We start from the raw sequence: 19,713 nt of genomic DNA on the forward strand, positions 1-19,713 counted from the left end.
CTGAAGACTCAGAGCCACCCTTGGTAGGAGGCAGGAAAGCGAAGGGTCCTTGTTCACCCATTTCCCATGTCTCTCCCTATCTCTGGGTCACTAGATCATACTCCAGGATGTCTGCTTCTGTCCCCACACCCTGACCCGCTACCACCCATCTAACACCCACACTTTTGTCTTCTTCAGCCCATCAGCCCAGTGCTCTGCCCCAAGGCCGGTCCGGACAGACCCTCCTTTGCCCTGCCTCCTCCACCCCTCTCCCCACCCCCGCCGTCTTTGTCCGCAGCCTCCTTTTGTCTCTCCCCGCTGCCCTCCTGGGTCTTTGCCCGCTGTCCAGTACTCTGCCTGATCCTAGGCCCCTTGCCCTTAATCCTTCTGGTCCCAGCCCCAGATTTTGTGGGCCCCTCCCTCTCCTTCAAAAGCCCCGCCCTCCCCACTTCCTTCAGTTGCCTTCCACTAGGTCCCCCCTTCAGAAGTTCCTCCTCTTGACCTCCTGGTGCCCTCCCCTTCCTCTGCCCTTTCACCCCGCCCAACTCCCCCCTCCATGTCCCCCCTCCCCCTCTTCCTTCTCGGGGTCCCCTCCCTCCTCCCCGCCCTCGGTAGCTGGCCAGCAGGGGGCGCTGGGCAGAGGCGGGGCGGCGCGGGGACTGGCCGCGATGGGACCGGAGGCGGCGCAGACAAAGGCGCGGGCGGCGCGGGGCGCGCGGAGGGCGCGGGCCGGAGGCTGCAGCGACGACAACGTGGGGTGAGCCAGACAGGGGGGACCCCAGCTTCCGAGGTACAATCAGGGAGTCGGGGGCGCAGGAAACGCAGACGCTTTCCAAAGTTGCGGATTGTGAGGCGGGGCCCGGGTGCTGCGGGGTGCAGGCTGAAGAGTTGGGGTCCTGGGGTGCCGGCTAGGGGGCGGGCTCAGGTGTTCGTTGGGGTTCTGGAGCGCGGGGCGCGTCTTCATCGGGTTCCTCAGCCCAGGTCCGTGTGTTGGGGACGCCGCATCCCGAGGCTCCGCCGCTCAGAAAGTTGCGGGTCAGCGGCTCCCGTAGTTGCCCTCACGAGCTGCCCTGGAGGGAGTGGGAACCGGTGCCAAGTGGGAAGCCGGCGCGGGGCTCCTGGCAGGGTCCCCGCCGCGCGCGATCGCGGTTCTCCGCCCCGCGCCTCTGCTCCGAGGCGCGTGACTACTCAGTGAGTAACTTTTCCTGATCGTGGCTAGTCCAGGCAGGAGTGGTCCGACCGGAAGGGCCTGGGTTCGGGGACCCCTTTACCCCGATCTCCGCCAGTCCCAATAGCGTCTCTGACTGGACAACCTCCCCTCACCCCCCATGGGGACTTCGGTTTAGGACCCCGTGATGGCGATACAGCAGCTTCCCAAGACAACTTGCCGGGGCCCTGACCTCAGACCCCGGGCCTTGACCTCCCGCACCCGCAGGACCCTCCTTATCCTCCAGTCCCCTTAGGTGCAGTTTGGGGGGCTTAGGAGAATGATGGGTACAAGCATTCACAGGAGGCTGGGGATCTCCCTTCTCCCAGTCCTGTTCTCTGTTCACATGGTGGGGACTAGGATGAACCGCTTGTGTACAAAGCGTGCTTGTGTGTGTGTGTGTGTGTGTGTGTGCGCGCGCGCGCGTGTGCATGTGCTTGTGTGTTGAGATATGGTCCCACTCTGTAGCCCAGGTTGGCTTCAAATTCTCCTCATTCTCCCCAGTGCTGGTGCCACCATACCAGGCTTTCATTTTTTCCTTTTAAGTAAGCTCCCTGGAGACTCGGACTCAGTTATCTGGGCTAAGTTGTTCTTTCTTTCTTTCTCTTTCTCTCTTTCTCTCTTTCTCTCTTTCTCTCTTTCTCTCTTTCTCTCTTTCTCTCTTTCTCTCTTTCTCTCTTTCTCTCTCTCTTTCTTTCTTTCTTTCTTTCTTTCTTTCTTTAGTTATTTATTTTATTTATACGAGTACACTGTAGCTGTCTTCAGACACACCAGAAGTGGACATCAGATCTCATTACAGATGGTTGTGAGCCACCATGTGGTTGCTGGGATTTGAACTCAGGACCTCGGGAAGAGCAGTCAGTGCTCTTAACCGCTGAGCCATCTCTCTGGCCCCTAAGTGGTCCATTTGTGGGATCAGAGAGGTCCTGATTTCCATCAGGTCCAGGGAAGCACTCCACTTTTACTCCTTGAGATGGGGTTATGGCCATGATGATCAGTGTGGCCTTGAACTCCTGGGATGCATGATCTAACTGCCTTCGCTTATGGGTAGATAAAACCACAGGGCCTCACCATGGATCCAGCTTTATCCCATATTTTGATGCAAGCCCCTCTGGGAGGAGAGGGTGGCTGTTGGATGGGAGGGGATGAATGAGATGTTCCACTCAGTTGAGCTTGACCTCATGTTCGGTTCCTGTGGGAGGCCACTTGCCCAGTGGCTGGTAACCTGGACAGTGAGTGTAAAACTGCATGCCAACGGCAGGCTATTCTCCAAGCCATCTCCTACCCTTGCATATTGGTGGCACTGTATCATTTCTCTGGTGACACTAGAGATCTAGAGCTCACTCAGTCCAGTTGTGGGGGTTTCTCCCAAAAGTAGGGCCTTTTGTCTGTGCCTACAGCTCAGGTGGTAGAGAGCTTGCGTGGCATGCAGGATGCTCTGGGCTCCATCCTCAGCACCACATGAACCAAGAATGATGGCACAAGATGCCATCCCAGCATTTGGGAGGTGGAGGCCAAAGGATCAAGAGTTCAAGGTCGCTGTTGGCTACAAAGTGATTTCAAGGCCAGTCTGGGCTGGGACTGAGGAAGTGGGTCTCTGCCCAGCGCTGCTCCTTTCCTGCCTTGCTGGTTTTTCGAAGTCACCTGGAGGACCCACTTGGCCTGAGTATCCTTGGAGCCTTACTCACAATCTTCTTTCTCTAGGGGACAAGCAAGTGACTCCTGTCACCCCTCTGGGTGCCCCTTGGAGGCCTTCCAGCCCAGCCTGACCAATGTCCACAGCCAGGTGAGCGCCCACCCACTCTGTTCTGGCCCTGCCCCTGTCTGGCATCAGACTCCTGCAGACTGTCTGTCCCTGCTGTAGGGAACAGCCAATCTTCAGCACGCGGGCGCACGTGTTCCAGATCGACCCCACCACAAAGCGGAACTGGATCCCCGCCGGCAAGCACGCACTTACCGTGTCCTATTTCTACGATGCAACCCGAAACGTGTACCGCATCATCAGCATCGGGGGTGCCAAGGTCTGAGCAGGGGTTTGGGGCAGGTGTGCAGCCACCAGCCAGGCTGGGTGACTTGGCAATCAATGGTCCTTTCCGAGACCTTCCAAAAATAACTCAGTGGTGGGGTCTCCGAGAAGGGCCGAGAGTTCTACTGCAGCCCTTCACTGGGGGATTCTAGGCGGGGCTCCACCCATATGCCTTCCGATAGCTCCTCACTGGGGGATCCTAGGTAGGGATCAACTACTGAGGCAGATGCCTAGAATTCTTTTCTTAATTTTTAACTCTAGTGTGTAGCCTTCGACTTGAACGCGCCCTCTCCAGTAGTCTGTCAGGCTAGTTGCTTCTGGTGCTCATCATCTTCTGACCTGGAATCTTGCTTCCCCCACCTCTAGGCCATCATCAACAGCACAGTCACTCCCAACATGACCTTCACCAAAACCTCTCAGAAGTTCGGGCAATGGGCGGACAGTCGAGCCAACACTGTCTACGGCCTAGGATTTGCCTCTGAACAGCAGCTGACCCAGGTGGGTAGGGATATAGGCAGTGACTGGCATCCGTGTCCCTCAGGGAGGGCTGATGGGTGACGGGCCTTCTTGAGTGCCCTGGGTGGTGTGGTCATTTGCCAACTTGCTTCAACCCTGCACCCCCGTCAAGCCTCTCAGACCGTTGGATGCAAGCCTGGACCGGGCACGTCCCCTGCCCCCGCTGCACCTCTCTCCAGCGTCTGATGTCACCAATTAGTAATGAGTCCGTTATCTTTTTCAGATATATTTGTGTGCGTTTGTATGCATTTGTATGTGCATAGGCCATGCGTGTGCTGATACCTACAGAGGACAGGGTAGGGCATTAGATCTCCTGGAGCAGGAGGAACAGGCCATTGTTAAGGCTCCTGACATAGGTGCTGGGAGCTGAACTCACATCTTTTAGAAGCATTCTTAGCTGCTGAGGTATCTCTCTAGCTCCTCAAATTTTTTTAACTAAAAGAAAAAAAAATAAATAAAGTGATTCCTTTTTTATTTGTTTCAGTATAAATGTGTATGGGTGTAGCTATGGAGATAGGGGAGTGGGCTCTAAGAATGGAGCCGAAAATTTGTTTTGCTTTGTTTTTTTTTTTTTTTTTTTTTTTTTTTTTTTAAGATTTATTTACTTATTATATGTAAGTACACTGTAGCTGTCTTCAGACACTCCAGAAGAGGGAGTCAGATCTTGTTACAGATGGTTATGAGCCACCATGTGGTTGCTGGGATTTGAACTCTGGACCTTTGGAAGAGCAGTCGGGTGCTCTTACCCACTGAGCCATCTCACCAGCCCCTGTTTTGTTTTTCTATGTAGCTCTGCCTGTTCTGGAATTCACTCTGTAGACCAGGCTGGCCTCAATCTCAGAGATCCACCTACTTCTGCCTCCTGAGTGCTGGAACTAAGACTGTGTGCCACCATGGCCAGCTTTTGATTTTTTTTTTTTTTTTTTTTTGTTACTTAATATTTTATTTTATGTATGTAAGTCTTTTGCTTCCATGTATCTATGTGTACTTGCATGTGTATGCACTGTGCCTGTGAGGCCAGTAGAGGTGCTAGATTCCGTGGAGCTGGAATTACAGACAGTTGAGTGCCGCCATGTGTGTGCTGGGAACAGACCCTGGGTCCTGTGGAAGAGCAGCCAGTGTCCTAACCACTGGGCCATCTCTCCAGCTCCCTATTATTTTTTATTTTATTTGGGGTAGGAGGGGAAGGAATGTTTCCAGACAGGGTTTTCCCTGTGTTTCTCTGGCTGTCCTGAAGCTTGCTTTGTAAACCAGGCTGGCTTTGAACTCAGAGCTCTGCCTGCCTCTGTCTTCTGAGTGCTGGGATTGAAGGCGTGAGCCACCACACCTACCTGGCTTTGTTTTTGCTTTGTTTTGTTTTGTCTTTTAAGTTTTAGGCAGGGTTTCACTGTCACTCTCCACAGTCCTGCCACTAGAGTGCTAGCTCACAGGTGAGTGCCACCACCCCTAATTAGTTGTTTAAGGTCTCTCTGGCCTCAAGCAATCCTATGTCAGGCTTCCTAGTGGCTAGAATTAGCCCTTGCCTGGTTAAAAAGTAATACTTTGTGGGCCTAGAGAGCTGGCTCTGCGATTAAGAGCACTGGCTGCTCTTGCAGAGGACTCAGGTTCAATTCCCAGTACATACATGAAGACTCACAGCCGTCTGTACCTTCAGTTCCAGGCACGAATGTGGTGCCCAGATATACATGCAGGAAAACCACGATACATGTAAAATAAAAGAAATTTTTAAAAAGTTATTTTCTTTTTCTTTTTTTCACTTTTGTGGGTAGTGGGGTCTTACTATAGCCCTGGCTGGTCTAGAACTTGCTATGTAGACTATGCTGGTCTCAGACTCACAGTATAGCTGAGGCTGACCTTGAATTTCTAATCTGCCTGACTGAGCCTCAGGGGCTTCCTGGGCAGCAGCTTAAACACTGTGGGGCTGGGAAATGGCTCAGGGGCAAAGAGCACATGCTGCTCTTGCAGACAGTGAGTTCAGTTTCCAGCGAGAGGAGTCGATGCCTCTGGTTTCTGGGGGCACTTATATACACAATTAACAGTAATAAAAATAAATTTAAAAACAAGTTTTCTTTTAAAACTATTTCTTATTCTGATTTCTTATTTCTGGGCTGTGCCTGGGTAGGTCCCTATGTGCAGTGGGAGTCTGTAGGTTCCAAGGACCAAACTTATGTCCTTAAGCTTGTAGCAAGCGTATGGAGCCAGCTCACTAGCCTCCTGGTTTTTGGTTTTTTGTTTTGTTTTGAGCCAGGTTTCACTGTGTAGCTCTTGCTGTCCTGGAATTTGCTGTGTAGACCAGGCTGGCACCAAACTCAGAGCTTCGCCTGCCTCTGCCTCCTCGGTGCTGGGATTAAAGGTGTGTATCACTGAGGCCTGTCTTTACTTTTTTTTTTTGGAGGGGGGGGAGTTCAAGACAGGGTTTCTCTGTATAGCCCTGGCTGTCCTGGAACTCACTCTGTAGACTCGGCTGGCCTCGAACTCAGAAATTTACCTCCTCTGCCTCCCGAGTGCTGGGATTAAAGGCGTGCACCACCACGCCCGGCTTTTTTTTTTTACTTAAAAAAAAAAAAATTTATGTGTATACATGTCATCCCTGTGTGTATGTGCGTGCAAATGCCCTGCAGAGGCCAGCAGAGGTCACTGGATCCCTGGAGCTGGTCACAGGCAGTTGTGCGTTAGTTGCCTGAGGTGGTGTGTGACCTAATGTAACCCCTCCATGACAGCAGTTTGCTCTCCTAACTGTGGGGTGCAGCTCCAGACCTCACACAGTCTCTATAGGAAACAAAACTTATGTTAAAGCGAAGAAAAAACTGCATCATCATAACCCCAGAACCAGCATTGGCTGTCAGCTGACAGACGTAGGAGAAAGGGACTGCCAGGGGACCCAGGCGCTCGCTGCCCGTGGGTGTCTTCCCTGTGTTATGACATACTGGCAGGTGTGAAGGACAGATGGGCAACTAGCCTCAGGCTGGCCCAACAGAACAGAGAGTCCCTTTCTGTGGGGCTCAGAACTTTTTAATGTCACCTCTGTAATTTGCCAACCTCCCACCCCATGTGTTATCCTAACACCTGAGATGCCCACAGGGTTGACTTCCCAGAACGACAGGGTAGGTGCAGGTTGGGAAATGCTTTCTGACTATCCCCCTGCCTCACCCCCAGTTTGCTGAGAAGTTTCAGGAGGTGAAAGAAGCTGCCAGGCTGGCTCGAGAGAAATCTCAAGATGGTGGAGAATTCACTAGTACTGGCCTGGCCCTTGCCTCCCATCAGGTAGGTGTTTCTGCACCCCATGTCTACAGTACCCTATGAGTACCACACCCCTGAGGCAGCCATATATGCTTCTGATATCAGGGGGCTGTGCACCGTGCTAGTGTTTAAGGGTGGCTGGTGGCCTAACCACATTTTTGTGTGCACACATGTGCATGTGCCTGGGTGCACACGTGGAGCTCTGAGGACAACTTGTGGGCGTCAGTTCTCATCTTTCAGCGGGGCATCAGGCTTGGTGACCAGCAACTTTACCTATGAGCCCTTTTGCTGGCCTATGGGGGAGAGCAGTTAGCTCCGTGTTCAGATCCCTGTTTCTGTAGGTTGTTCCGATTTGGCCCTGAGGGACACCAGGCAGGTGGGGGACAGAATTCCCTCTCCAGAGGCTCTGGGGAGATAGGGAGCACCAGTGAGGGAAGAGACACACTGGTCATCATGGGTCAGTTCAGACGCCCTGACCCCAGTTACCCCAGTGACGTCAGTGCTCGCTTCAATCAACCTTACTTCCTACCATGACCTTGACTGAAGCAAATGTTCACCATGACCCAGTCCTGGCTCCCGTGCACAGGTTCCTCCGAGCCCCTTGGTCAGCACCAATGGTCCAGGAGAGGAAAAGCTGTTCCGCAGCCAGAGCGCGGACACCCCTGGCCCCACCGAGCGGGAACGGTTGAAGAAGATGCTGTCAGAAGGGTGAGTTGTGTAGTTGGCAGAGCCTGCTTGAAGCCAGGATGGGCATGGCGGGGGGCTAAGGGGTGTCTTGTGTCCAGACCGAACTTTCGGGTGGCGAGATGTGGTTTCTAGTGTCAGAGTCTTGAATGGCACTAAAAGGGTGTGCTAGGGCGGTATATCCCCAGGCCAGACCATTAGGATGGTGTTTCTGGGGTCAGGGTCCTGGCAGGAAGTAAGGGGCGTGACCAGTGGGGTGGGCGTGGCCATCGAGGTGAGACCTGTGGGGGACTTAGGAATCTGGACTACAGACCTGGGAGAGGAGGAAGCAATAGCTTCCTGCCTCTTCAGGAAAGGAGGCTGCACTTTCCTCACCATTCGCACCCCCATCTGGAGGGCAGCGATAGGTTTCCAAAATTTTTTGGAGGTAGGGTCCTGCTATGCAGCCAAGAACTCATTATATATAGCCTAGGCTGCCATCGTTCCTAAGGGGATCCTCCTGTCTCGGCCTCTCATGAGCCACAACTCCACACATGGTTTCATACTCCCACTCCCTTCTGACCACGCACACCCCCAGCCCAGTGTCTTCCCTGCAGCTCTGTAGGGGAGGTCCAGTGGGAGGCCGAGTTCTTTGCGCTTCAGGACAGCAACCAGAGGCTGGCGGGAGCCCTTCGGGAGGCCAACGCAGCGGCCACTCAGTGGAGACAACAACTGGAGGCCCACCGTGCAGAGGCTGAGCTCTGGAGACAGAGGGTGAGGCCTCCTCCACCCGCGTCCCTTCTACCCATCAGTCCCCAGCAGGCCATTTCTTGCTGTAAAATGACTTGAAACTGTGAGCTTCATAGGGGTCATCAGGCCCTCTGTGTCCCAGAGGATGCTAGGACCACTGAGTTGCATGTGTGCAGGTAGCAGAGCTGGAGGCCCAGGTGGCTGCAGAGCCGGTTCGGGCAGGAGAGAAAGAAGCCACCGGCCAGTCCGTGGAGCAGCTGGAGGCTCGGGTGCAGACTAAGGACCAGGTGAGCCAGGGGCAAGCTTAGGGGGTCTGTCATACTCTCCTCGGGAATCCAGGGCCTCTGAGGACACCTGGGACACCTTCTTCTCTAGGAGATCCAGACTTTGAAGAATCAGAGCACTGGCACGCGAGAGGCTCCCGACACTGCCGAGCGGGAAGAGACACAGCAGCAGGTTCAGGTTGGCTGCAGCACCTCAGCTGTAAGAGTGGTCCCTGGGGTAGAACAGGTCCCATCTGCCTGTGAGTGGAATAGGGCTGTCTACTTAAAGTTGCTAAGCAACCCCATACCCAGTCTTCCCATATCTGAGCAGACTAAGGTCCCAGGGAAACTTCCGGAGACCTCAGCCAAGAGTACCTGGAGCATCTCCGGAGTGTCCTGGGGAGATGATCCTGTTGTCTTTGACAGCGGAAGCAGATTGTGCAAAGGCCCAGTACCCCAGAATCATTGTCCCTCCTAGTCACAGTACTGTATTCCCAGCAGGAGAATCTACAGGAAGGCTGTTCTATGCGTTTGTATGTCACCCAGGTACCATCTATTATGGGTTTCTGTGTGCAGTATATGTGCATATATACATCCTATGTGAATGCAGATGCACACGCACGTGTATGGAGGACAGAGCTGGAGTCTTGTTTCTTTGCACACCATCCTTTGAGACTATCTTACTGAGCTCAGAATGGCTGGGAGCTGAGTCAATCAACAGTGGGAACCTGCTCTCCTACCCTTGAGGTTACAGCTGCTAGCAGTGGCTGGGGGCATTAGACTGTGTGTGGGTAAGAGGTAACAAACTCAGGGCCTTCAGGTTACCATCTCTTCAGTCCCACTGCCCACTTCATTAAGTGCTTGGCTCCAGAGCAGGCTTTAGGACACAGCTCCCTCCTTCTACCATGTGGCTACTGGGGATTAAACCTTCATCTTGGGTTTTTTTTTTTTTTTTTTTTTTTTTTTTTTTGGTTTTTCGAGACAGGGTTTCTCTGTATAGCCCTGGCTGTCCTGGAACTCCCTTTGTAGACCAGGCTGGCCTCGAACTCAGAAATCTGCTTTCCTTTGCCTCCCGAGTGCTGGGATTAAAGGAGTGCACCACCACGCCAGGCTTGGGGTTGCTTTTTATACCCACTGTGTCTCTAGCAAGAGCTTCCTGAGTGCTGGATTAAAGGCCTAGGAGACGTGCGGTGCATCTAGTTTTAAGACTTAGTCACATGTGCGACATTGCACACCAGTGCCTGGAAGAGAACTCAGGTCTTCGGGAGAAGCTCACGCTCCTAACCACGGACCCATCTCTTCAGTCCATCTTGTTTTTAGAAACAGGGTCTCTAGCCGGGCGTGGTGGCGCATGCCTTTAATTCCAGCCCTCGGGAGGCAGAGGCAGGCAGGTTTCTGAGTTCGAGGCCAGCCTGGTCTACAAAGTGAGTTCCAGGACAGCCATGGCTACACAGAGAAACCCTGTCTCAAAAAAAACCAAAACAAAACAAAACAAAAATAAGAAAGTGTCTCTTACTGGCCTGGGGACGCTTGGGTTGGCCAGGATGCTCCAGGAATCCTGTCTGTCTTCCCAGCAGTGGGATTACAAGTGCTTGCCAGCCATGCTTCATATGTAGGTACTGGATTCCAAACTCAGTACTTCACATTTTCATGGCACTTTACTGACTAGTTGAGAGCCATGGACCACATCAAACAGAACTGGCAACCAGAGCTTCTACCCCACTCTTTCCTCCCTGTAGGACCTGGAGACCCGGAATGCAGAGCTGGAGCAGCAGCTGCGGACGATGGAGTGCAACCTGGAGGAGGCTCGGGCCGAGCGGGAGCGCGCACGGGCAGAGGTGGGCCGGGCTGCGCAGCTGTTGGATGTTCGGCTGTTTGAGCTCAGTGAGCTGCGTGAGGGCCTGGCACGCCTGGCAGAGGCAGCCCCCTAGTTGCCCTGGAGTGTCTGTGGCCTCAAGGCGCCCTGGCAGGGGCCAGGGGACCCCAGCTGTCTCTGAGCTTTGCACTATGTAGAGCTTTCTAGAATCCTTGGGCAGCGCTTCTGCCCAGGCTACATTTCTCCGTGTGGCATTGCTGGCACCTGATGTCCCTGGCTGCTGCTGCCCTGCGCCCCAGGGACACTGCGCAGGAAGGCTGCACTAGTCATGCCCAGGGGGCAACAGAGGCTTTGGGATCCTGAGACCTGAAGGCCCTATACTCATCCCACCCCATTCTCAAGCGGGACTGACAGGTTCAAAGAGTGTTTACTGAAGTCAGGGGCCACCTGCACCAGGTTTGCAGCTCAGTCCTGAGCCTCAGCCTGGGCTGGCCCTTGGGGCTGCGATCTGGGAGGACGCGACCGTCGGACAGTGCTCCCTGCCTTCTGTCGCCGAAGGGTCTGCCCCACTTTCTCCTTGAAGCGCCGGTTTTGTTGCTTGATCTTGGCCAGCTCAGCTTTGCGTTTGGCCTCCAGGTCCGGGTCCTGCGGAAGGGAGCTGAGATTGTAACTGGGCAGCTTCCCAGGGACTGGCTACCCTGCCCCTCCCTGTCCCCAGGTCCCACCCACCCTTACTGGCCAAGCTCTCATGGCTGCCCCTGCACACCCACCCCTCCTTATAGGAGCAGAGCATCTACCTTCCCCTCCAGGATCATCTGTTTCCGCTTGTTGATCTCCTTCTTTTCGTCAAAATGCGAAGCCTCCAGTTTCTAGGGGTGGGGAGGGGAACAGGTCAGTCAGGCCCAGCGCAGGAAGCCCTGCCCTGCCCCACCCTGACAGGCTGGCCACACTTACTATTTCGCACTCCCTTCGCACCACGTTGACCTGTGTGAGGATTTGTAGAACCTCAGCCTCCTCCACCACCAGCTCCACCAACTGCTGCTCTGCGGGGACAGGAAATACCGAGTTGGGCTGGGAATGCAACTGGCCCACGGCACCCCAGCTCTGGATGTCTGGATCCAACCAAATGAGGACTGATGATATTTTAAAAAACCAAATGCTGCCAAGGTTGGCAGCACATGCTTGTCATCACAGCACTGGGAGGTGGAGGCAGGGGGATCACTCGTTCCAGCTGAGTTCCAGGCCAGCTCTGTAGAGCAAGAATCTGTCTCAAATTAATGACTGAATAAACAAATGAACTAGAAGTGAAGTGAGATGAGATCGGGCTCCTCAGGAGGCTGAGAAGGGCTCCGCATTGTGAGCCCAGGTCTTCAGGCCACTGTGAGTTAAATGGAAAGAGAGCTGGCTACAAGGAGCTCCAGATGGCCTGTCCTGGTGGCTGTTTAAGGTAGGCTGTAGGGCCTGCCTGAGAACTCATGTCCTTGTCAACCTCCAAATCACACAGGGAGCTTCAGGGTTAGCGTCCTGTGTACAGGGTGTTTTCAGGGTGAGCACTGGAATAGAAATCCCAGGGCAGCAGCCAGGGAAGGGAGTTCATCTCCCAGGCTTGGACATGATCCACCCTGGACCCTACCCACTTACTGATCTGCTCCTCGATGGCATGCAACAGGTGGATGTCATACTGCGTCACCAGTGTGATGGCTTGTCCCTGCCTCCCTGTGGGGACACATTTGTCATAGAACCTAGACCCCATCAAGAGGCTTGTCCCAGCTGGACAGCTCCAGGGACCTCCTCAGAGGCAACAAATCAGTGGGGAAGAGGACTAGGGCTCCCCCCAGGGTGGGACCTGCATGTGGCAAGCAGAGGGGAAGCTGGGGGACAGTGGGAAGCTTAGAGTCCTCTCTCCTGCCCTTTCTTCAGTAGTGACCAAGCTGAGGGAGACTGTCAGCTGATTGGTCAGCCAGCTTCCCAGTGCTTATTACTTGTTAAGGCAGGGTCACTCTCAGACTTCCCAAAACCCACCGGGGCAGGATGGCAGGTCCAGTCTGGCTCCAGCAATCCAGGCATGAGGGATTATCAAAGCAGATGCCTCCCTGGCCCCTGGGTCAATATCTCAGTGAGGCATCAGGCTGGGGATGGAAGCCAGGACACTGGAAAGGTGTTCCCACTGACTCTTGCTTTCTGGATGGTAGATCCAGTTCTCCAGTGCCTCTCACTGCAGCTGGAACCTCCCGTACCTGGTTCTACTCACCTGCACGGGCTGTGCGACCAACCCGATGGATGTAGATCTTGGGGAGCCCAGGGGTGTTGTGGTTGATGACTACCTGCACAGTGGGGATGTCCAGGCCCCTGGAGGTACAGAGCATTCAGTTGGAGTTCATGTAGGGAAACCCCACGTCCAGCTTCCTGGTCCCAACGCTTGGGCCATGCTGGTCTCACCTTGAGGCCACGTCAGTGGCAATAAGAATCCGATAGATGCTGGACTTGAATTTGGCCAGGGCCGCAAAGCGCTCTTTCTGTGCCATAGGTGAGAAAAGGTTTGTGAGCTGATGGAGTAAGCCTGGGGACAGGGCCGGGACCAGACCAGGGAGAAGGTGGTCCCAAAGCCAAAGGGGACAGCAGGATGACATGGAGAGGGGAGAGGCATCACAGGGCTGACACACACTTTAATCCAGCACTTGGGAAGCAGAGTCAGCCAGATCTCTGTGATTTTGTGGACAGCCTGGTCTACATAGGGAACTCCAAGACAAGCAGGGCTACACAGAGAGGCCCTGTCTCCAAGTACCAAAGACAAAACCAAACCAAACAAATAAACAAAAACTCCCACAAGCCAAAACCAACAAACTCCCCAAACAAAAACAAAGACAGGGTCTCTATTAGCCTAAACTGGCCTTGAACTTTCTATGTAGTCAAGGCTGGCCTTGAACTTCTGCTCTTCCTGCCTCACCTCCTGAGTGCAGTATACAGACCACTATGCCCAGTTAATGGGGTTGGGGATAGAACCCAGGGTCTCATCCATGCTAGGCAAGGACTCTCCCAACTGAACCACAGCCCTCTAAAATTGAACAACAGTACTCTCCCGACTGAGCCACGTCCTCAGCCTCCGAGGTGAGACATCTGAGGCTAGAGGGAGGCTATGGCCGTGGCCCATCACCTGCTTCATCATGGAGTGCAGTGCCACTGCGGGGAAGTTGAACTTCCGAAGCATCATGCAAAGGATCTGGCAGGTCCTGGTGAGAGGAGGCCGGGTGTGAGTGCCCAGCCCACCGAGGCAGCACCCACCCAACAAATGCCCGCCCGGCCAAGGAGGGGGAGGGATGCTTGGTCTGCTGCCTGTGAGCCTCTCAGAGCCAGAGCCAACAAGCAGCAGCCCTGACCATGGTCCCCTGACTTCCGAAATACAGCTATCAAGCTGCTGATTCCTGCTGTGGCTGCGGGGGGGGGGGGGGGGCCTCTGAGGCCAGCAGTCCCTCTCCTATGGTGGACAGAGGCCCTCTCCTCTGCCCTCTACACTGACTGTTGGTGAGACAGCCAACAGCTCTTATTTTTGTCCTTTTTGAGTTAGGCCCCACTGTGTAGCCCTGGCTGGCCCGGAAGAGCTCTCCATGCCCCCTGGGTATTGCGATCACACAGCAGCACCACCAGGCCTAGCCCAGTTTTACCTTCTCATGCGGTAAGGTGGCCCAGAGCCTCCAACACAGGGGACGGCCAGAGCCTGCCACTCACTTGCAGGTATTGGTGAAGATGATGATGGAGCAGTCCTCCAGCTGGTCCTGGAAGGTCTGGACCAGGTGAACCACGTAGGCGTCCTTCACCTTCTCCGGTACCAACAAATAGCGCTGATCAAGCTGCTCCACTGTGCGGACTCTGGAGGTGGAAGGGCAGAGCATCCTAACCCTCAGGTTCTTCTGCCTCAACTCTCTGGGGTAACCCTCACCCACAGCTGTGGGACTCACGTGGCCTGTGCCTCCCAAAAGAAGGGCTTGTTGGTGGCCAGGCCCTGCAGCTCCTTGAGTGTGTCAGTCAGCGTGGCACTGAACAGCAGCGTTTGCCTTCGTGCTGGAATGGCTGCCAGGATGGTCTCCAGGTCTGTGGTGAAGTCGGTGCAACCCTGCTCCAGCAGCCTGTCGGCCTCATCCATCACCTGCATGGGAGCAGCAGGAGAGGAGGCTGGACCACTGCAGGGTCTTCAACCTGGGAGCTGCAGATGCTCAGTAAAAGCCCCAAGCACAGCCACCTGCCTTTCAGACACTGTCCAGGTCACCTACTGGGCAAGACTGTAGCAGGTCCTCTAGGACAACCCACTACACACCTTGTCTCTCCTGGGCTTTCTGTTCTATGACACAGGCTCTTGCTGTATAGTACTGACTGTCCTGGAACTATGCACACCAGGCTGGCTTCGAACTCCTAGAGCTCCTTCGGCCTTTGTATTCTGAGTGCTGGGATGGAAGGCTGAGTGTCAGTACACCCAGCTGGCTCTTGTCTTTATTTCTAGCCCTTTGCTCAACCGTCTGTGATACTAATGTCAGGAACGGGTGCCAGCTGAGCACAGGCATGCACATGCGTATACAAAGCTGCAGGACAGCCTCACAGAACAGCAGGGGAGAGAAGAGAATCGACACAACGTGCTCCCCAGAACAGTCTCTAGCCTCAGGAGCACAGCTGGCTCACCAGGAATTGGATTTTCTTCATGTTGAAAGTGTTGGAACTGCGCAGGTGGTCAGCCAGGCGCCCAGGGGTGGCGATCACCACGTGTGGCTTGCGAGAGAGCTCCAGCGCCTGAGCCACCATGTCTGAAGTGGAGGGAGAGGTGAGACTGAGTGAGAGGGATGAGCAGGGACCCCCCCCCAGGCCCACCCCAGCTTCTCAGCCCCCATACCCATTCCGCCAACAATGATGCAGTCCTTCAGGCCCAGAGGTTTCCCCAGCACCCGGAACTGCTCAGCGATCTGGTAGGCCAGCTCTCTGTGGATGACAAGAGCCAGCCAGATCAATGGGTGCCTATGCCTCTCTCCCATCCCCTCTCCTTCCTCCAGGCTCCTCCTGGCCTCCTCAAAATCGATTCTAGGGAAACTGGCAACATGTCTCAGCAGGCAAGATACAAGCTCACATCTGGAGTTCCGTCCCCAGGAACCACATGGTGGAAGGAAAGCTGGTTCCACATGATTCCTTCAGCAGGTCCTCTGACCTCCACAGGAGCACAGTGGCACATGCATACAAACATCTCAGGACAAACTGTTCACTGCTGAGGCTCGAGGGCCTGAGTTCAGATGCTTAGCATCTCTGAAAGCTCAGTGCACAGCAGGCATGTTTCTAACCTCAGCGGGGGTGAGGAAGGGCGCTGAGGCAGGAGGACACACAGCCTACAATTAAAGAGACAGTAAGAGACCTGTCTCAAAATATAGGACAGGGAAGACTGGGTGGTGGTGGTGCACCTTTAATCCCAGCACTCAGGAGGCAAAGGCAGGCTATAAAAAGGCACTTTATAAGAGTTCATTCTCTGCTCTAATTGTTGTCTCTGAGGCTTACTGCCTGTCTGCTCACCTAGGCCTGGTCCTGGAAGCTTCTAGCCTCTGTACAACCTTACTTAGGCCTAGAAGGTTTTCAGCCTCCGAGGCTCACTGCTGAGTAAGCTCTTTCTAGTTCTTTCTGACCTCTGGCTGATTTACCTCAGCTGTTCCAGCTCTAACTCCTCTTCACACTGACGGATTCAAACCGGTCTGCCTCTGTCTGCCTCTGTCTGCCTCTGTCTGTCTCCCGAATTGCCCTGCTTGGCCTCATAGTCATTCTGGCAATCTGTTCTAACCTCCTGGCTAATTCTTTGGCTCGCTCTGTCTTCATCTGTGTCTAGTTGTTCCCTCCCTGTAACCTCCCTCTGTACAACTGCCCCAGGAGAGCTGCCTCCTCTCTGGCACCGCCCCTCACATAGCTTCCTCTTCTCCTGAGAGCTGGACACGTGCTACCCTGTCAAACCTCACTGTCTGCCACTGGATAGACATCACTTTCAAACATGGGTGCTTCCTTCTACAGACTAACTTTACCTTCACTGTGTGGGATTAAAGCAGTGTACTAAGGGTGTGTCTATATTAGACATTAGAGGTATTAACGATGTGTGCTAAGGCTGAGGAACACCACAAGACAAGTTACATCACACAATCTTAGGGTTCACAGTGTGATCAAACACCCTGCAAAAGCAGGGCGGATCTTTGTGAATTTGAGGCCAGTTTTGTCTACAGAGTGAGTTCCAGGAGAGCCAGTTACACATAGCCCTGTCTAGAAAAATCCAAAAGGAAATAAATATAAGATGGGGGAGGGGGTGGAGAGACAGCTTGGCAGTTGAGACCTCTTCCAGAGTCCTGAGTTTAGTTTCCAGCACTCACATGGCAGCTCACAACTGTCTCTAACAGGACTCAATGCCCTCTTCTGTCTGTGGCATGTAAATAATCAAACCTTTGGCAGGGTGTGATGGCACCCACTTTTAATCCTAGCACTCAGGAGGCCGAGGCAGGAGGATCTCTATGAGTCAGTGGCTATATAGTGGACTATATAGATCGAGCTCCAGGACAGCAGGCTCTGGGTGATGAGTGGTGGGGGAAAGGAGTTAAAAAATAAACTACGGCAGGGCAGTGGTGGCGCACGCCTTTAATCCCAGCACTCTGGAGGCAGAGGCAGGTGGATTTCTGAGTTCGAGGCCAGCCTGGTCTACAGAGTAAGTTCCAGGACAGCCAGGGCTACACCGAGAAACCCTGTCCCGAAAATAAATAAATAAATAAGTAAATAAATAAAAATTAAAAAAATAAACTACGGCAGGGAGAAATGGAGGATGCCTGATGTTAACCCTTGGCCCACATGTAAACACAATCACAATCTCATCTTCTGTGTGATATCTGAGACCCACATTCAAGGCGCTCTGACAGCATCCTTTCTGCACCCTGCTGCTGGACTCTCCTATGTACAACGGAACCTATACACCTACAATAGCTTTTGTCTTTCTTTTTTTTTGTTTTTTCTAGACTGGGTTTCTCTGTATAGTCCTGGCTGTCCTGGACCTCACCCTGTAGACCAGGCTGGCCTCAAACTCAGAAATCTGCCTGCCTCTGCCTCCCAAGTGCTGGGATTAAAGGCGTGTGCCATCACAGCCCGGCTAAAATATCTTTTAAACACATTTATTCCCTTTCTTTATCTCTATGGGTGTGCACCTGCATGATGTGGCTGCAGTGGAGGTCAGAGGCCAATCTGTAGAAGTCACTCCTTTCTTTCCACCTTGAAGATGAGTCCCTGGGGACTGAACGTAGCCTTGTAGGCAAACGGCTTTGCCTGCTAAGCGATCTTACTCGCCCAAGAATATCATTTTGTTTCCCTAGTTGTTAGACTTGGTAGCTCCCTCCTGAGTCCTAGGAATGTCTCACACACGCCGTTAGTCCTGCTTAATTCTGCATCCCTACAAGAGAGGAATGATTCTTATCCCATTTCACACAAGAGGAAAGTGCAACTCAGAAGGTCAAGGCACTTGCTTCAAGAAAGCACATGTGGGTGAGTGGGGATGCTCACCTGGTGGGGGTCAGAACCAAGCAGAAGATTCCATAAGGGTCCTCAGACAGCTTCTGCAAGATGGGAAGTACAAAGGCTGCTGTCTTGCCACTCCCTGTTTTTGCACAGCCCAAGCAGTCCCGACCTGGGCAGACGGCAAAGTAGCATCAATGTGGAGCAAGGGCCATGACTGGTCCCTTGGGCATTCCCCCATTATTGTAAGAAATAGATGGGTAAGGTCTGCTTTTAGTATGAGGTGCGCTAACAGTTCAGTAGTTACAGGTGAGTTGGAGGCGCAGGGTCCTTCTCTCCCCTACTTGGTCTAAGACTTGGAGAGTTACAGGTGGTCTGCTATGTGATTGAGCCCATGATTAGAAAAGAGGGGCAGCCAGGCATGGTGGCGCACGCCTTTAATTCCAGCGCTCGGGAGGCAGAGGCAGGCGGGTTTCTGAGTTCGAGGCCAGCCTGGTCTACANAGTGAGTTCCAGGACAGCCAGGGCTACACAGAGAAACCCTGTCTCAAAAAAAAAAAAAAAAAAAAAANAAANAAAAAAGGGTCAGCCTCAAGACCCAAACTATTCATTAGAGAAAACTTGGGGCCCCAATGGACCAATGGGATGGGGAATTTGGAGAGGGTAAAAGCCCTGCGGGTCTATGGAAGAAAAGGTCAGGAGTTTCCTTGAAATCACCACACCAGCCTTTTCTCTATGCTGGTACCCCTTTCTGCAGAATGGGATTTTTTTTTGGGGGGGGGGGTCGAGACAGGGTTTCTCTGTGTAGCCCTGGCTGTCCTGGAACTCACTTTGTAGACCAGGCTAGCCTCGAACTCAGAAATCCGCCTGCCTCTGCCTCCTGAGTGATGGGATTAAAGGCATGCGCCACCACGCCCGGCCAGAATGGGATATTTAAAACTGTTTCATTTTCACTAGTTCCTTGAACGTGTTATCATCTAATTTCCAACAATTATTATAATTGCTTGTTTGAAACCAATTTTCAGGTAGCCCAGGCTGGTCTGCAACTTGCTACATGGGTGAGCTTGACCTGATCCTCCTGCTTCCGTCTGCTCAGTATTGAGATGCCTGGGAGTCACCACGGCCGGCTCCAAGGATGCCTCTTTAGTGGCAAAAGTGAACGGGGCCGAAGAGCACTGACACAAACACAGAGCCTTGGTTTTTACCTGGAGTTTGACGGCTTCTACGTCAAAGCCAGCTCTACCCTTTGCTTTGTTTCTTTCAGTGCCATGTTTTAGTCATTCACCGATCTCTCCCTATGCTCGGGTACTACGAAAACTTAAGAGGTGCCACCCATCACCTGTGTGACAACGAACACGCGTCAGTCACAGCCTAAATGCCAATGCTGCGGGTCAGGGTCCCCGGAACACCCAATGCTGTCCTGATCCGTGGGACCCAAGTGGGGCTAAGGAAGAGGGGGCAAAGAAAGGCAGTAAAAGAAAGGCGAGGCTCACCTTCCAGGATGGCCGGGATGCACCCGAGCTGCACTGGCGTGGGCTGCTTCAACCCCAGCTGTCGACACTGTTCTACCAGCCACGACGACAACCCGACCTCAGCGAACCCCGCCATGCCCCAGGCCGGTGTAGAGAACCTAGAAATGAATACTTCCGGCGCGTGAATGCTACGTCACGCCCTCCCCGGCGCAGTCCCGCCTGGGAAAGTTGTGAAAAGACGTTGGCGGATGAATGTGACGTCACGGAGAGCCCCTCTCC

The 19,713-nt window shown here is 53.6% G+C and overlaps 2 protein-coding genes across 3 annotated transcripts; one reads left to right on the plus strand and one right to left on the minus strand.

Annotated features, from left to right (window-relative positions):
* The first annotated feature begins 634 nt into the window (after window positions 1-634).
* Homer3 (homer scaffold protein 3) lies at window positions 635-11,762 on the plus strand. 2 transcript variants are annotated; one of them, XM_021219240.1, is made up of 10 exons: window positions 635-736; window positions 2,891-2,972; window positions 3,051-3,207; window positions 3,579-3,710; window positions 6,885-6,992; window positions 7,555-7,676; window positions 8,249-8,405; window positions 8,558-8,668; window positions 8,757-8,843; window positions 10,384-11,762. In XM_021219240.1, the coding sequence occupies exons 2-10, from the start codon at window positions 2,959-2,961 to the stop codon at window positions 10,573-10,575; spliced, it is 1,080 nt and encodes a 359-aa protein (XP_021074899.1). In that variant the 5' UTR covers window positions 635-736; window positions 2,891-2,958; the 3' UTR covers window positions 10,576-11,762. The 2 variants fall into 2 exon arrangements, with proteins under 2 accessions (XP_021074899.1, XP_029387682.1); XM_029531822.1 differs by having other exon boundaries at window positions 711-769.
* On the minus strand, window positions 10,876-19,712 carry Ddx49 (DEAD-box helicase 49). The gene is made up of 13 exons (XM_021218666.2): window positions 19,456-19,712; window positions 18,012-18,135; window positions 15,340-15,425; window positions 15,132-15,253; window positions 14,417-14,604; window positions 14,187-14,327; window positions 13,615-13,690; window positions 12,900-12,976; window positions 12,712-12,809; window positions 12,102-12,176; window positions 11,415-11,503; window positions 11,258-11,329; window positions 10,876-11,105 (listed from the first exon to the last, which is right to left on the minus strand). Exons 1-13 carry the CDS (start codon window positions 19,568-19,570, stop codon window positions 10,926-10,928), a joined length of 1,443 nt encoding a protein of 480 aa, XP_021074325.1. The 5' UTR covers window positions 19,571-19,712; the 3' UTR covers window positions 10,876-10,925.
* Window position 19,713: the final 1 nt, after the last annotated feature.

The sequence above is a fragment of the Mus pahari genome, chromosome 19 (assembly GCF_900095145.1).
Source record: "Mus pahari chromosome 19, PAHARI_EIJ_v1.1, whole genome shotgun sequence".
NCBI classification, from domain to species: domain Eukaryota; kingdom Metazoa; phylum Chordata; class Mammalia; order Rodentia; family Muridae; genus Mus; species Mus pahari.

Coding starts and splice junctions, on each gene's coding strand:
- Homer3 (XM_021219240.1), top strand. Junction 7,677..8,248: donor AAGAAGATGCTGTCAGAAGG/GTGAGTTGTGTA, acceptor TCTTCCCTGCAG/CTCTGTAGGGGAGGTCCAGT. Junction 8,406..8,557: donor CTGAGCTCTGGAGACAGAGG/GTGAGGCCTCCT, acceptor GCATGTGTGCAG/GTAGCAGAGCTGGAGGCCCA.
- Ddx49 (XM_021218666.2), bottom strand. CDS start 19,570: ATGGCGGGGTTCGCTGAGGTCGGGTTGTCGTCGTGGCTGGTAGAACAG. Junction 18,136..19,455: donor CATCCCGGCCATCCTGGAAG/GTGAGCCTCGCC, acceptor CCGTCTGCCCAG/GTCGGGACTGCTTGGGCTGT. Junction 12,977..13,614: donor TGCACTCCATGATGAAGCAG/GTGATGGGCCAC, acceptor CCTATGGCACAG/AAAGAGCGCTTTGCGGCCCT.